Below are 13974 nucleotides of genomic sequence, written 5' to 3'. Positions count from 1 at the left end.
AGGACAACCCTGTCCTTATGAAACACAGTGAAGGGTGGCTTAACTGAAAGTGCCTGTAACTCACTCTGCGAGCGGAAGTGACTGCAACTAAAAATACAGTTTTCAGAGTTAACAGTCTCAAAGGGCATGAATGCAAAGGCTCAAATGGAGCACCCATCAGAAACTTGAGAACAAGGTTTAAATCCCAACCGGGCACCTGGAAAGGTGACGGATGGAACACATTAGTGAGCCCTTTCAGAAACTGAGAAATTAAAGGAATTTTAAAATAGGAACACTCTTTAGACGAGCGCTTAAATATGGACAGCGCCGCCAGGTAACCTTTAATGGTACCCACTGTGAGCCAAAGAAAGCAAAAAAGACAGAACCATGGGAATGTCACATGCAAAAGGATCCACATTCTTAACCCTGCACCAGTCGCAGAACTTTCTCCAACGGCAACGGTACAGGGACTTTGCTGCGGGCCTTCTGGCCGAAAGCAACACTTCCATCACGTCTTCAGGGAGGTCCCAATCCTTGTACCTCAACCTTTCAGAAACCAAGCGTGAAGGTTGCGGGACCTGACCTCTGGATGGAGAACCTGACCTCCCTCCCGTGAGAGCAGATCGTCTCGGTAGGAAAGACGACGTGGAGGGCAGATGGACAAGTCGATAAGGTCCGCGTACCAAGTCCTCTGGGCCCACGCCGGAGCAATGAGGATCATCCAGGAACCGAACCTCCGTAACCTCTGCAGTACTTGCAGGATGACGGGGACTGGAGGAAATGCGTACAGCAGCGGGAATGACCACTCCACCACAAACGCGTCTCCAAAGGCTCTGTTTGGAGGAAATTCCTGCGAGCAGAACCTCTCGCACTTCTGGTTCACACTGGAGGCGAAGAGATCCACTTGAGGGGTCCCCCAAAGGGCAAAGTCCTCTAGGAGAATCTCCTGAGCCAACTCCCACTCGTGAGAGATCACGCTCTGCCTGCTCAGAGCGTCCGCCGTATTGTTTTCATATCCTGGCAGATGAACTGCAGAGATCGAAACTTCCCGCTGGATAGCCCAAAAACCAGAGCTGCATCGCCTCCCTGCACAGAGGAAGTGACCCTGCCCCCCCCTTTTTGTTGAGGTAGTGCATGGCCACCCTGTTGTCTGTCAGGATCAGGACATTCTTTCTCGCACAGTCGGCAGAAAAGCCTTCAGGGCTAGCCTGACGGCCCTCAGCTCCAACAGATTGATATGGAGTCTGGACTCCGACAAAGACCAACGACCGCTGACTGTCAGCTCGTTGGCATGAGCTCCCCATCCCATGAGGGATGCGTCCGACAAAATCGTCACCTCCGGCCAGGGCAGCCAAAATGGAGCCCCCCTCATCAGATTGCCTTCGTCAGCCCACCACAGAAGGTCCCAGGCGACCGAAGACGGCACCTGAACAGGGTCCGACATCCTGCCGGAGGACTGAGACCACTGGAGCTTGAGTGCCCACTGCAAAGATCTCATCCGCAACCTGGCCTCTGGCACCAGAAAAATGCAGGATGCCATGAGGCCGAGCAGTCTCAAGAACTCGAGTCTGGGCAAGTTGAAACTTGTGCATCATCTGCTGAATGTGATGAGCCCTCACCTGAGGAGGAAAACGCTGCCCCAGGGACGTGTCTAGCACTGCTCCGATGTACTGGAGCCATTGAGTTGGTGTCAAATGGGACTTCTTTAAGTTGAGGGAGAAGCCCAGCTTGTGGAGGGAGTGGCAGGTGACTGACAGGTGATCCAGGACTTGCTCGGGAGAGCGTGCCCTGATCAACCAATCGTCCAGGTAGGGGTAGACGTGAATCCCCCCTTTCCTGAGGTGCGCTGCCACCACTACCATGAGCTTGGTGAAGACCCTCGGGCGGAGGTCAATCCGAACGGCAGGACCCGAAACAAAGTGTGAGTCGCCAACCGCAAGCCTCAGGTACTTCTTGTGCTTCGGATGGATCGGCACATGAAAATAAGCGTCCTTGAGGTCGAGAGACAACCAACCAGTCCTGAAGTTGAAGGGCCTGGAGGACTTGAGAAAGAGTAACCATCTTGAACTTGTCTTTCCTGAGGAGTTTGTTCAAACCGCGCAAGTCCATGATGGGCCTCAATCCCCAGTCTTTCTTGGAAATCAAAAAATAAGGGCAATACCATCCCTTGTTCCTCTCCGCTACAGGCACCAGTTCTATAGCGCCTTTCTCCAGCAGGAATTGAATTTCCTGCGCAAGGAGCAGATCCGGACTCTTCAAAGAGAGATTCCACCGGGGAATGTCTTGAGGCCTCTGCCGGAAAGGAAGACAGTAGCCGTGGGTTATGATCTCCAGAACCCACACATCTGAAGTAATGGCGCCCCACTCGGCAAGATGCTGCGCCAGCCTTCCCTCAACCGGCGAACCATGGGACATGGCCTCATGACTGAGTGGGAGCGGCTGTGGCGTTGCCTGAGTACAAAGAGGCAACAGCCCGATCGGCTTAGGCACCTCGAGTAACTTGTTTTCCACCTCTGGCACTCCTACGGTGGCCCCTTTGACTGGCAGATCCTTTCGCTTTATCAAAGGATGAGTAATAACGAAAGGAACCTCCCTTCCATTGCTGTCCCCTAGGACGAAAAGGTGGAGGTTGTCTAACTGCAGCGCCCAACGACTTCGCTGCAGCTTTGGAGGTCTGCAACCTCTCAAGGTTCTCGTCAGCCCTGCTGCCAAAAAGATGTTCCCCTTCAAAGGGCATGTTGAGGAGCCGGGCCTGCACATCAGGAGCAAACCCTGACTTCCGCACCCACGTAAACCTGCGTATCACGGTGCTCGCCGCCATGGACCGGCTGACGCAATCTGCCATGTCCAAACCCGACTGAACGGCCTCACACATAGCATCCTTGCCATCCTGAACCATGGCAAGGAAACCATCCCGTTCATCCCCTTCGGGAATATGTTCAGCCGCCAAGGAAACACAGTTCCACAGAGTGTGCGTGAAACCAGACAAGGCACAAATGTAGTTGGCCGCCTGAAGCGCCATACCCCCTACAGAAAACACTTTCTTCGCCCAGCCGTCAAAACGCTTGTCGTCCCTATCAGGAGGGATGGTAGGGTACGACGCCTGCTTTGCCGGGGCCGTAGCCGCCTACACCACCAAACTCTCCGCAGTAGGGTGCTTGGACAAATAGCAGGGGTCACTACTGGCTGGGCGGTACTTTCGCAGCAAAGACTTGCTCACTGCTGGGAGACTCTCCGGGGCAGTCCAACCCGCTGCCACCCTTATTTGCAGAGCCATATGGAATGGCAATACCGGGTCAGTTGGCAGACCAATGTCAAGGATATCCGTAAGGTCATCCTGAACAAACTGCCCTGGGGGAGCAGACTATCCTAAGTACTCTGTTACCCGTGACATAAGTCGCCGGTACGAAGAATCGGCATGAGTGCCAGGCTAAGGCCTACAAAACTCCACCTCCGGAGAGTTGTCCAGCCCACTATCATCATGCAGGGACTGCCTCAGGTCCTCAAACTGGCTATGGCCTGAGAGAATCTCGTCAGGCACCCTGTCAGGCACCATGCCATCATCAGAGCCCTCATCCACCTCTGAAATGAATTCCAGATGGCGGTAAGAAGGCACAGAACTGGAACCAGAGCCATGCTTGACCTTGGCCAGAGCCTTCCTAGGTGGATCCCCCGAGCCACAGGACCCCCGTCGACACAGCCCCGAAAGGCATCGAGGGCGTCGAGTGAACCGGCGCCAACGTCGAGAGAATCGGCGCCGACGACAGACGCAGCGGCGTCGACACAGGCCTCGCAGGTGGAGCCCCGAGCGTGTCCCTCGACATCCTGGGCACCGAAGGCGCCGACGACTTCCTCGGAGGCGGAGCCTCGAGAGAGTCCGTCAACGACCTCAGCGCCACAGGCGTCGATGTCTTCCTCGAAGACTTCACAGGTTCACGCGGTCTTGAGCGCGTCGAGGACGGGTCCTGGACCGGGCATGCCGAGAACGATTCCCCTTGACCGAGCGGGACCTTTCCCACGAATCGTGACGACCACCCGAGCTCGAAGGCGTGCAAGCGGCGTCTCTCGCCTGATCACGACCGACCCCACTCGGGGGCGCGGACGGACCAGTGCCCTGCGATTCGAGAATCGCCAACATTTTCTTCCCGAAGGAAGCCCATTCCTCCGGTGTCGCATGCTTGGTGGGCTAAGCGACCCGCCGACGGGCGGAGTCCTCTGATGAGAACGGGTAAGGCGACCGATGACGGCGCTTGCAGAGTGCCTCGAAGAGGCAGAGGAGTGGTGAGACCGACTCTGGGACCGAGCCCCACTGGACTTCTGACGACGACGCAGAGAGTCGCCCCTCGAGTCGTCTGTCGAAAGCCCCGCAGACCTCTACTTCCGGGGCTTGGACACCTTACCTACCGATAACAACTTCTTGCCCTCCTGCAAGGCTTTGGACGTGAGCGACTGGCAGTCTACACAGTCATCCGTGTCACGGGCCTCCCCGAGGCACCAGAGGCAGGCGACGTGCGAGTCCGTGACCGACATCTTGGACCCACAATCCCCGCACTTCTTAAAGCCCGGACGCGGTGTGGAAGACGAGGTAGACATCTTCACGAAAAATAACTTCACAAACGAACAGGTTCGAAGAACCGAGATGAACAACAGAAACTCCAAAGAGTCGAGGTGTACCGAGATTCACGAAACAAACACGTTCGCGGAAAAAACGGAACTGAGGCTACGGACGTCATGCGTCCTACTTATAACATCCAGTGACATCGGCCGTCGGAGGAAGGTCCTTGAGGGCGGCGTATCGACGTCATCGACGCAGGACGCAGACGCCGAAGATTTTCCGAAGCAGCACAGCTGTGGTGATTACTGTCACAGATATGGAATACGTCGGAGGACCCAATCCCCTCGAACCATGCACTGAGGAAGACCTTGCGATACACGACTGTGTGACATTTGAGGGAGAGGAAAAAGACATCCCAAAAGCAAGGGACAGCCCATTGGGGGGGTGGGTGTGCTTTTCGTTGATGGTCAGCAACTATCGACCAGGGAACGGGCTTGAGGCATACTGGGGGGGGGGCAGCCGTTTGCCTAGTGGACAGTGTCTATGAGGTATTGGTGCAAAAAAGACTACCCATGCAGGCAGCAGAACTTATAGAACTCAGAGCTCACTGAGGCACTTCTAGCGTTTCAAGGGTGCCGCGTCACCATCTATTCTGATTCCCCACCACGGTGTACACACGACTTGCACGCTGGAAGAGGCAGGAATTTAGAAAGGCCGACGGGTCCCCGGTGCAGCATGCAGCACAGTTAGATAAACTGATTGACGCACTGTCCCAGCCCTCCTTGACAGCGGTGGTGAAATGCACCACCCATACTAACAACACAGATTAGGTCTCACTCGGTAACGCGGACGCTGCTGCAAGACAAGCAGTGTATCTCACTTTGCCAAATGTGTCCGAGTATGCAGTAGTGGCGCAGAGTAGATAACAGCTGCCAAACTCCTTACTGATTGCAAAACTGATTTGAGTTGCAGGGTCGGGCCCCACAGGAGGAAAATAATCTATGGGTGAAGAGAGGATGTAAACAGTCCCCTACAGATTTACGGTGGCGACAGGAGATGTCGGGTAAAGCAGTAACGCTGTACGAATTGCTGCTGGTCGAATTCGACCAGCTGCATCACCCACCCCATGTGTCAAAACAGCATATTGCTGCAGATGTACAGGAGGACTGGTTTGTCCCCAATATGCAGGAGGCAGTAACTAAAATGGTTATTAACTGTACTACCCGTCAGACTTGCAGCATTGGTCTCACCCTGTGGACGATATGAGGTACACTGGCCCCGCCTTACTGGGCCATTCCGCGAGTTGCATATGGACTACACGGACACGGGCAAAAGGTCTCACTACCTAATAGTAGTTGTGTGTCCTTTCTCACGGTGGGGGGAAGCTGGTACTTGTGCACACCCTGATGCAAAATGTTCAGCCAAATCTTTGGTCAGAGATGTTTTCCCTCAGTTGGGCACGTGTGATGTACTGAGGTCTGATAACAGCGCACACTTTTCCAATGAGCTCCTCAAAGATATCACAGCATTATTGGCCATCAAGCATTGGATGTGTACAATTAATCACCACCAGGCCAACAGGATAGTGGAGAGGATAAATGGTCTTTTACAAAGCAAATTATCCAAGCTTTGCACCACGTTAAAGAACTGGATACACTGCTTGCCTGTTGCACTGTATCTTGCACACGCAACCCTGTAATGATCACCAATTATCGCCTCATAAGGTGGTAACGGGGTGGCGCATGCACACGCCCCCATCTCCAATCAGGAAAGCATCGGATACTCACAGGGTTGCGTCCATTCTAGGGGATGAACTTAAAAGTTACTTGTGTGCCTTAACAAAAGCAATAAAATGCATCCCTCAACAGATGGCACCAAGGACTGAAGAGACAACCAGCGCTGTATCTGATGCTACACCAACGTCACCTCCTCTTCAACTGTTCCCTGGCGACCTTGTCTATGAGAACAACTTTGTGCACTGGTGGAGTGAGCCTAGATATAACGGCCTCTTGGAGGTCGACTATGCTACTGTCCTTGTGGTGAAAGTTTGTGAGTTGCGATATTGGTTGCACCTGTCTGATGTTTGCAAAGCGACCCAGACCGCACCACCCACCGAAGTTCAGGCTGAATACTGCACTCTGACCCTCTCTACCTAGTAGTATTCCTGAAGAAACGCGTGTAATTGCATACTCACTGCTGCTTCCTCCCTGGTGTGTGAGAGATTGAATTCTTTGGGGGCCCTACAACCAACCTGCCTCTGTGATACATAAAAAAACACTGCTACGCATTGTTTGCACAAAGTTCTCCCTCCCTCGCTCTCCTACTTTACAATGGATGTATACGGGTCTCAAAACTCCATATATTAAAAGTAACAAGAAACTTTCAAGAATACTCTTATAACAGTATTTTCCTCCATGTATACATGTGTTATGCACTGTGTAGCTAGCTTATTTGCCATTTCTATGCTTTGATTAGGCATTTATCTAGGGTGTAGTTTTATATGGGGCGGTCATATAAAAGAGGGGGGGATAGGAAATATAAACATTATTAACAGTTCTTTAACTAATGATTCTTTTGGTTACTTAACACATAACACTGCTGCAACTATATTCCAGCCAGACAAAGAAACTGAAATGAATAATACTGCAGCTGCGGTCCTTGATACACAGCCTAATGCACTTGTTAATGATACACTTGTCACCCAGAAACGCATGGGGAAGCTTACAAATGTGTTTTCTGACATAATTGGAAATTATAGTTTCTCTCCTAAGGTCACACATTTTATTGGTCCGAAACATTCTAAAAGACAAGTTAGAAGGGTCAAATATGATCAGCAACGAGGTTAGACATAATACAAGACATGAGCTCACTGGGGGAAAAGAAGGCCAATGGAAGCGGTTATGTTTGTTCCTTTATACAACACGCGTTGGCAGTCCCGAACGTATTAATGCCACAGGAAACTCTGATTTTGGAGGCTCAATGTTTACTTCATCTGACCTTGTGCAGATTGCAAAGCACTTTCCAGGCACGAAGCGTGCAACTAGAAGTAATGGATCCTGATCAACTGCAATGTGCTCAAAACCCCAAAATTATGCAGTGCTGGCAAAGACCGTACCTAAAGTTGGAGGGCTTGAGGTTCGTGGCAAGAAACTACAATGAGCTGCATGGCTGGTGGACTCATAGGATTCAGAGAAGAAGTGATCCAAAAAGTGAATGCTGTATGCAGAGGGTACTGGAACGAGCAAGTAGCAAAACCCACGTGGATCGAGGCAATGGAGAAACCAGTAAAAGTGCAAAAGCAGAACAAATATGAACTGTATTTTTACAACGAAGTAAGCGTCTTTGTGGGGACCAACAGCAAGTGCAATAAGACATTATATATCCCAGAACTCAAAACAGGACCAGCAGCCGTAATGGATAGCTAGTGTGGGTGCGGCCAGCAGGCATTTCTGCACCTCCCGCCATCATGGATGGGTAACTGCTCACTGCCCTTGTTGCACTTGGCACTCCTGGTGGTGCCTGAAGAACACTTGATAGTGGGACCGGGTGGCTTGCCGGCCCCAACACCAGTGTTCGATGTCCCCACCACAATGTTGCTGCAGCGGCCTATATTCTGCATCCTGCCAGGGTAGGGGCAAAAAGAAAAATTGCAAAGAATGAGAAGGTCAAATTATCTATCTCAAGATTCCTCACAGTTCCTTAAAGATATACCAGATCAATATCGACTATACCGCAAGGAAGAGACATTCTTTGCATCATTGCCGTTCCCAGGAGTGCAAACGCCAAATGGCTTCAGATCGTGCAGTGTGAAGGGAACCAATTGGCCAATGACACTGAACAAGGCCTTAACGCGATCAAGATGTGCGCTATCTAGGTGATGACGTTACAGATTTGTTATGTGCTGGACCTCTTCCACGGCTCTAGAAGGAGGGGTATGCAAGAAAACTGGCGTTTCCTGCTGTACCTACGTACCTCCTAATGGCGCATAAAATGGGTCCCTCACCGACATAATAGGTGCCATGCACGTACTCGGCACTCACATGCAAACAGAAGCTGGCATACAAGACAGTGATCTGTTTGACAACCGTTTTTCTTGGATACCATCCTGGATGGGGCAATCGTGAAGATGGGCGTTCCTGTGATCATGTTTGTGTTGGTGATCTTCTCTACCTGCCAGCTGGGGCTTTGATTCTGTGCGAAAGCAGTGGCTAGCAGCGCAATGATGATGGTCTCAATTGGGGTACAGGAGGCACCCAGTGGTACAGAAAATAGTGCAGTTCAAACTGATGACCAAGACAAGCCATGTATGATTACAATAGAGCAACGTCTTCACCCCCCAGGCACCAGCACAGTTCCTCCACCTGACACAGAGAATTACACAGAACACTGGGCAGATTTAGCAGGAGATGGAGGTGTAATATAATATGACATGTCCTCCCGAACAATACGCACAAGCAGGGGAATGTTTGCGGTACATATGCAGGGCATGGGTATCAAAGGAAGGGTCACCTCCATGCTTGGAAGTTGAAAGATTGGAAAGAGAAAGAATGGTAAAAGGAGGACGAGAAGCTCACCTGGGAGTTAATTAATGTAGTATTAACGAAAGAGGGGCAATGTTGGGAAGGAGGGACGCTCATCCAAGACCCCCAAACATTTACAGATAAGGCTGCCTCCTGTAAGTGTGCAGTAAGGACTTGGAGAGGATACAGGGGGAAGGAGGATGTCGTCAGGGGCTACAGTGCGGAGAGAGTGGTGCATACTTCGGCTTTAGAGTCTATTGGTAATCAAACACCATCTTAGATAGTAGCAGCCATATTGAAATCGAGGCCTAGTTTTGTGCTGCAGCCAGGGCACAGGCCAGAGCCACACAAACGGAAATAAGCGTATGCATGCAAGAATAGGTTGTAGTTGGGGAACCGGTGAGAAAGGCCAGCACTGCAAAGATTCATAGACCCTTTATTGTCTCATGTTGCCAGCATTCGTATCCCAGAAGGAATGCACCCTGCAAGGCCACAAGGGGGTTGAGAACTCTGTGAAAAGCGATCACACGAGAAGGAGGGCACAAGCATTCGACCTTCCCCATCTCAGCTGTAAGTAATAGCTCCCAGATGACCCCGTCCCAAGAACCCCAGCATTCCTAGGTACCAGTCAGTCCCAGACCACTGACCACTGTTAGACCCCCCAATCGATCAGAAAAGATCAGAAAGAAGCGACTGGTTGCCTTCACCATAGGTCACGTGATTTGCGCTCCGAGGTGACCTGCACGCAGATCTGCAAAATTACTGACCAACAGCCATTCTCGAGTAAGGTCTTTTTGGCCTTACTGTTAGAACATCTAGAGAGTTGGCAAAGCGGTCTGGGCAAGAGTCAAAAGTGGCAGACAGGCTTTGGAAAGTTCTTGGGTACTTCAATTAATGGGTTCCTGTTAAAATACATTCTGAGCCAGGTTTGGTTTGGTAAATATGAATCAGTCTTCGTGGCCACTATTGATCTTTCGGTCCACTTTGATGCAGTAGATTGAGGACTACTGTGGAGAAAACTGGGAGCATGGGGCATTCCTGAAGTACTCCTGCGCTTGTTAATTGGTTTCCATGAGGGGTTGAATGTGCCGAAAAAGACTAGGACAAAGAGGGCCTCTATCTCACAAAGTGTCCACTTTTAGAGGCGTCAGATAGGGATGCGTATTGGCTCCCAGCCTGTTCAACCTCTATTTGTCAGACATTGGAGATTGCCTTGAAGCTGCTGCATTTTCCACGCTGAAAATTCACAGGCTCAACCCAATATGGCTGGCCTATGCAGATGATTTTCTCCTGTTCAATTGTGCACCAATTGGTTTGCAACATTTACTCACAGCATTGACAAAATACGCATAGGTGCACTCCCTTGCAGTGAATACATTAAAAACTAAGTTTTTGCATTGCACTAAAAAGAAAATAACTACTTCATTTAACTGGAGAGTGGATGGTGATCGCTTGGAGAGAGTAGAAAGCTTCATCTACTTGGGCTTCCCTAGTACAACAAAAGCAAACAAGTCACAAATAAGGCAATGGTTTAAATTACGTGAGATTACACTCTCTAATCAACCAAGCAGGGTGGGCTCCGGATTTGAAAAGTTCTTGGCATTCCCTGTCTTGACATTTTATGAGGGAGGGGAAAATTCTCCCAAAGCTTTAATACAGAATTGAGATCCATACGGCCTGGATTTTAGATGTACTTCCCTACTTGGAAGGTGTAATCTTGAGGCGAGTTCTCAAGGTTCCTAGCTTGGTACCTATTGTTGCAGTAAGATACAAGCTGGGTCTATACTCGCTTAAATGTAGGGCGCAGTGGAAGTTCTTGTCTCTATTTTATAAAACGTAAGTGCTGAACTCCCTCTTTATTGATTTAAAGAGTAAATTAGATGCAAAGGGGGACACCTTTATTACTCAATTCTACAAATACTGTTATACCCTGCTCAAGAGATTAGGGTTACCTAGGGATGACATAGCTAGAATCCTGGGCCAGTGAAGCGGGTCCTTCATCAAATTGATTCAGCCACTACCATGGACGAATTGCATAGTTATGATTCCCTGAAACATCTGGCCCTCGATTATAAACGACCGGGGGTCCTAGCTCTGTGCTTGGCAATTTACACAGAAATGTAAGGCAGAGTTTAAGATTTACATGGAACCTGGTTTCATCGAAGGAAGTCCAGATGAGGTACGGTCTACTGCCACCTGCACAGTCAGACTGTAGATTCTGTATTGATCAGCATGAGACATTAAAAAACGTATTTATCTCCTGCCCGGCAGTACAGTGTAAGAGTATGACCCACCATAAAAGATAAAAGATTTAACTCATTACTCATGGGTAAGAATGAGATGGTGTGGGGTCAATGCCTGGCAGGTAGGACCACCTCCTCTGTATTAAAAGTATTAACTGTTTTTTTAAAGTCGCTAGAGCTTACTGAACTGGATGGAGCCGCATAACCCTCATGATTATTTATAATCAAAATATTGTACTCGTTTGATGCCGTTCGAGGTCTAAGCTCGTGATGACACGAATGACATGAAATGGTTAATGGCAATTATGTAATTTTCTATCTGATACTGGATTGTGTTTTAAGGGAATTGTATTTTGTTGTGATTGCGGTTTTTAGTGGCGTTTTAGTATACGTGTTTGCTCATGCATTTTATAAAAGGAAAATGAAATGTCTGAATGTTTGATTTTATACATTATTTTGTTCTTTGTGTATCTGATAAAAAATGTGAAAAGTTACTTGTATAACTGAATAACATTAAAAAAAAAAAATTAAGTAAGGAAAAGCAATGTTTACCAGGGCTTGAAGCATGCCATCGATTGCAGTTGCGCCTTCCATGGTCTGAAAGGAGGATTTAGATAATGTTGAAAGAGCCCAGTCCAGGAAATCAGCCATTCTCTTTTGCTTCACATCAGGGCGAGTGATAAACCTCATGAGAGAGAATTGAAAGAAAAAAAACGTATTAAACAGCAGAAACACTATGCATTTACGTTTTCCTGTTACCCAAGCTGGTTTCCCCGTCTAAACGAACGATTTCAAGATAAATGGGTAACCTCGGGCTTTGTATTTTTTGTACAAAGGAACTCACATGCACAGAGCTAAATAAACATGCTACATTTTCTGCAAGAACCATTTAACTGTTACAATTACACATATTAACATATGTCTGTGTGGCTAGGAGAGGCTTACAAGTGGCACATCTGGAGAAAAATCTGAACATTGAACCTACAGAGAATATGTTTTTTCAGTTTCCTTTATACTTACACCAGTTTTCCCTTCCTGGTCTAAAAATAGAAACGTGAGCTGGGAATGCTCCACCACTTTATCGCATGCACTTAACATGCCAACATTATCCATTCCATTTCATTTGGCAGCCGGAAGTCCAGTGCTGGTTTAAAGTGAATTACGGGACTTGTAGTACAGGGTTTATAAAGGGAAAATCCAGGACTACATATCCCGGAATGCAAAGTTAAAACCAGGACTGGTCTCCCGAATGGAAAATATTGTCATGTATGCATGTTAACCCGACCCCAATCAGAATTAATTACTTCCATACGGTGAGGCCAACAAACATCTGCTTGCAGCTAAAAACACTGTCCCCTCCAAGTCTTCACTCTCCCACACCCCCATAGCCAATGGCTAGTTGTAACCTGGTAGTGTAGGAAGTAGGACCGTACTCAAGACTGCTTTTATTGGAAATCTAAAGTTACCCCATTATTCTTATATAGAATAGAACTCCACCTCAACAGTTTCTGGTGTCATCCATTTAACACTGCCTTTCCTTATACCATACTGTGTGCTTCCACGGTCCCATAAAGGCTCTGCCAATCCTGTTGCTTTACTTCGTTTCTCTTGGAGATCCTCGAGTTCCTAGCACAGATTGCTCTTCTCTCACAAAAGCTTCATGACGGTCTCTCCTTTTGTTGGTTCTCATTGCCCCATTACGACTGCTACTCCCATCGCCATAGTCTGAAAAACCTCTTCCACGTAAGGTCATACTACTTGGAATAATACTTCATGGCCCCACTTCATCTTTAATATGATAATGCCATCCTTCACCCCTCCCCTGTTCATTGCTTCTGATTACATGCTGAGGGGAACGCCACATGAAAACTTATATTTGATAACATGTCATCAGGAAGACAGACCACAGACAGAGAAATGCCTCTACCTTCTCTATGGCAAGAGCTGTGCAGCAACCACGATTAAGAGAGCAGGACAACATGGATGGGGTGTGGGAGAGAAAAGAGGAAGCAGCTGGAAGAGTAAAGGAAGAGAGCTCTTTATGGTCGTAAGAAACAAGTCTAGAGGGTGAAGGTGCTGTCTGAGGACATGAAGACATAGCAGGGTTAAACAGAATCCAGGCACTTTGTGGCATTGCTGGAGTGGAGACGGCCTGTGATGGCAATTTATAAAACCGAATAGCGTGAAGAAGTGCAATGCCAATGAGTAGGCAGGAGATTCTGAAACTGTACAAAAGAATCAAATTGGCATTCCAGAATGCAGATGAGCAAGAAGTTACTCGCAAACCAAAAAGCCAGAGAAGGGTGATGAAAACCAACATGCAGTTCAGCAATATATCGTGGCTCTATAAAAAAGGCTCACTGAAGGCGAGCTGCCAGGCAACCAAGGAGCAGTCCTACAAGGAGATTCAAAGGTAATAGAGAGTGACAATGAAAAAGAGCAGAAGGTAACCAGGATGGAGAGGAACACGGCATTCTGGGAGCGCGAGTCCTATAAGAATGACCCTCAGAATCCTTTCACTAGTTAACTTTAGACGTAATTACATTAACCTACTCAAATCCACTGACCCTTAGGACTGATTGTTATATTTTATACTTAGGATGTATCTGTATATTCCACTAAAACATACTGTAATAACTGTTTACTATGTTTATGTATCCTACCTGTTTACAATCTG

At 48.6% G+C, this 13974-nt stretch overlaps 1 protein-coding gene across 4 annotated transcripts in view; it reads right to left on the bottom strand.

Moving 5' to 3' along the window:
• Window positions 1-13974, bottom strand: part of TBCD (tubulin folding cofactor D) — a 2839019-nt gene that overhangs the window by 2467036 nt on the left and 358009 nt on the right. For all 4 annotated transcript variants that reach the window (XM_069654539.1, XM_069654542.1, XM_069654540.1 and 1 more), the window contains exon 9: window positions 11850-11982. In XM_069654539.1, the coding sequence (XP_069510640.1) occupies window positions 11850-11982 (133 nt within the window). The remainder of the gene's footprint in view (window positions 1-11849; window positions 11983-13974) is intronic.

This window comes from Ambystoma mexicanum, chromosome 3q (genome assembly GCF_040938575.1).
Source record: "Ambystoma mexicanum isolate Mex_15411 chromosome 3q, UKY_AmexF1_1, whole genome shotgun sequence".
In the NCBI taxonomy this organism is placed as follows: Eukaryota; Metazoa; Chordata; class Amphibia; order Caudata; family Ambystomatidae; genus Ambystoma; species Ambystoma mexicanum.
Note: the sequence above shows the minus strand (reverse complement) of the source record. Positions and strands in the feature narration are given on the sequence as shown.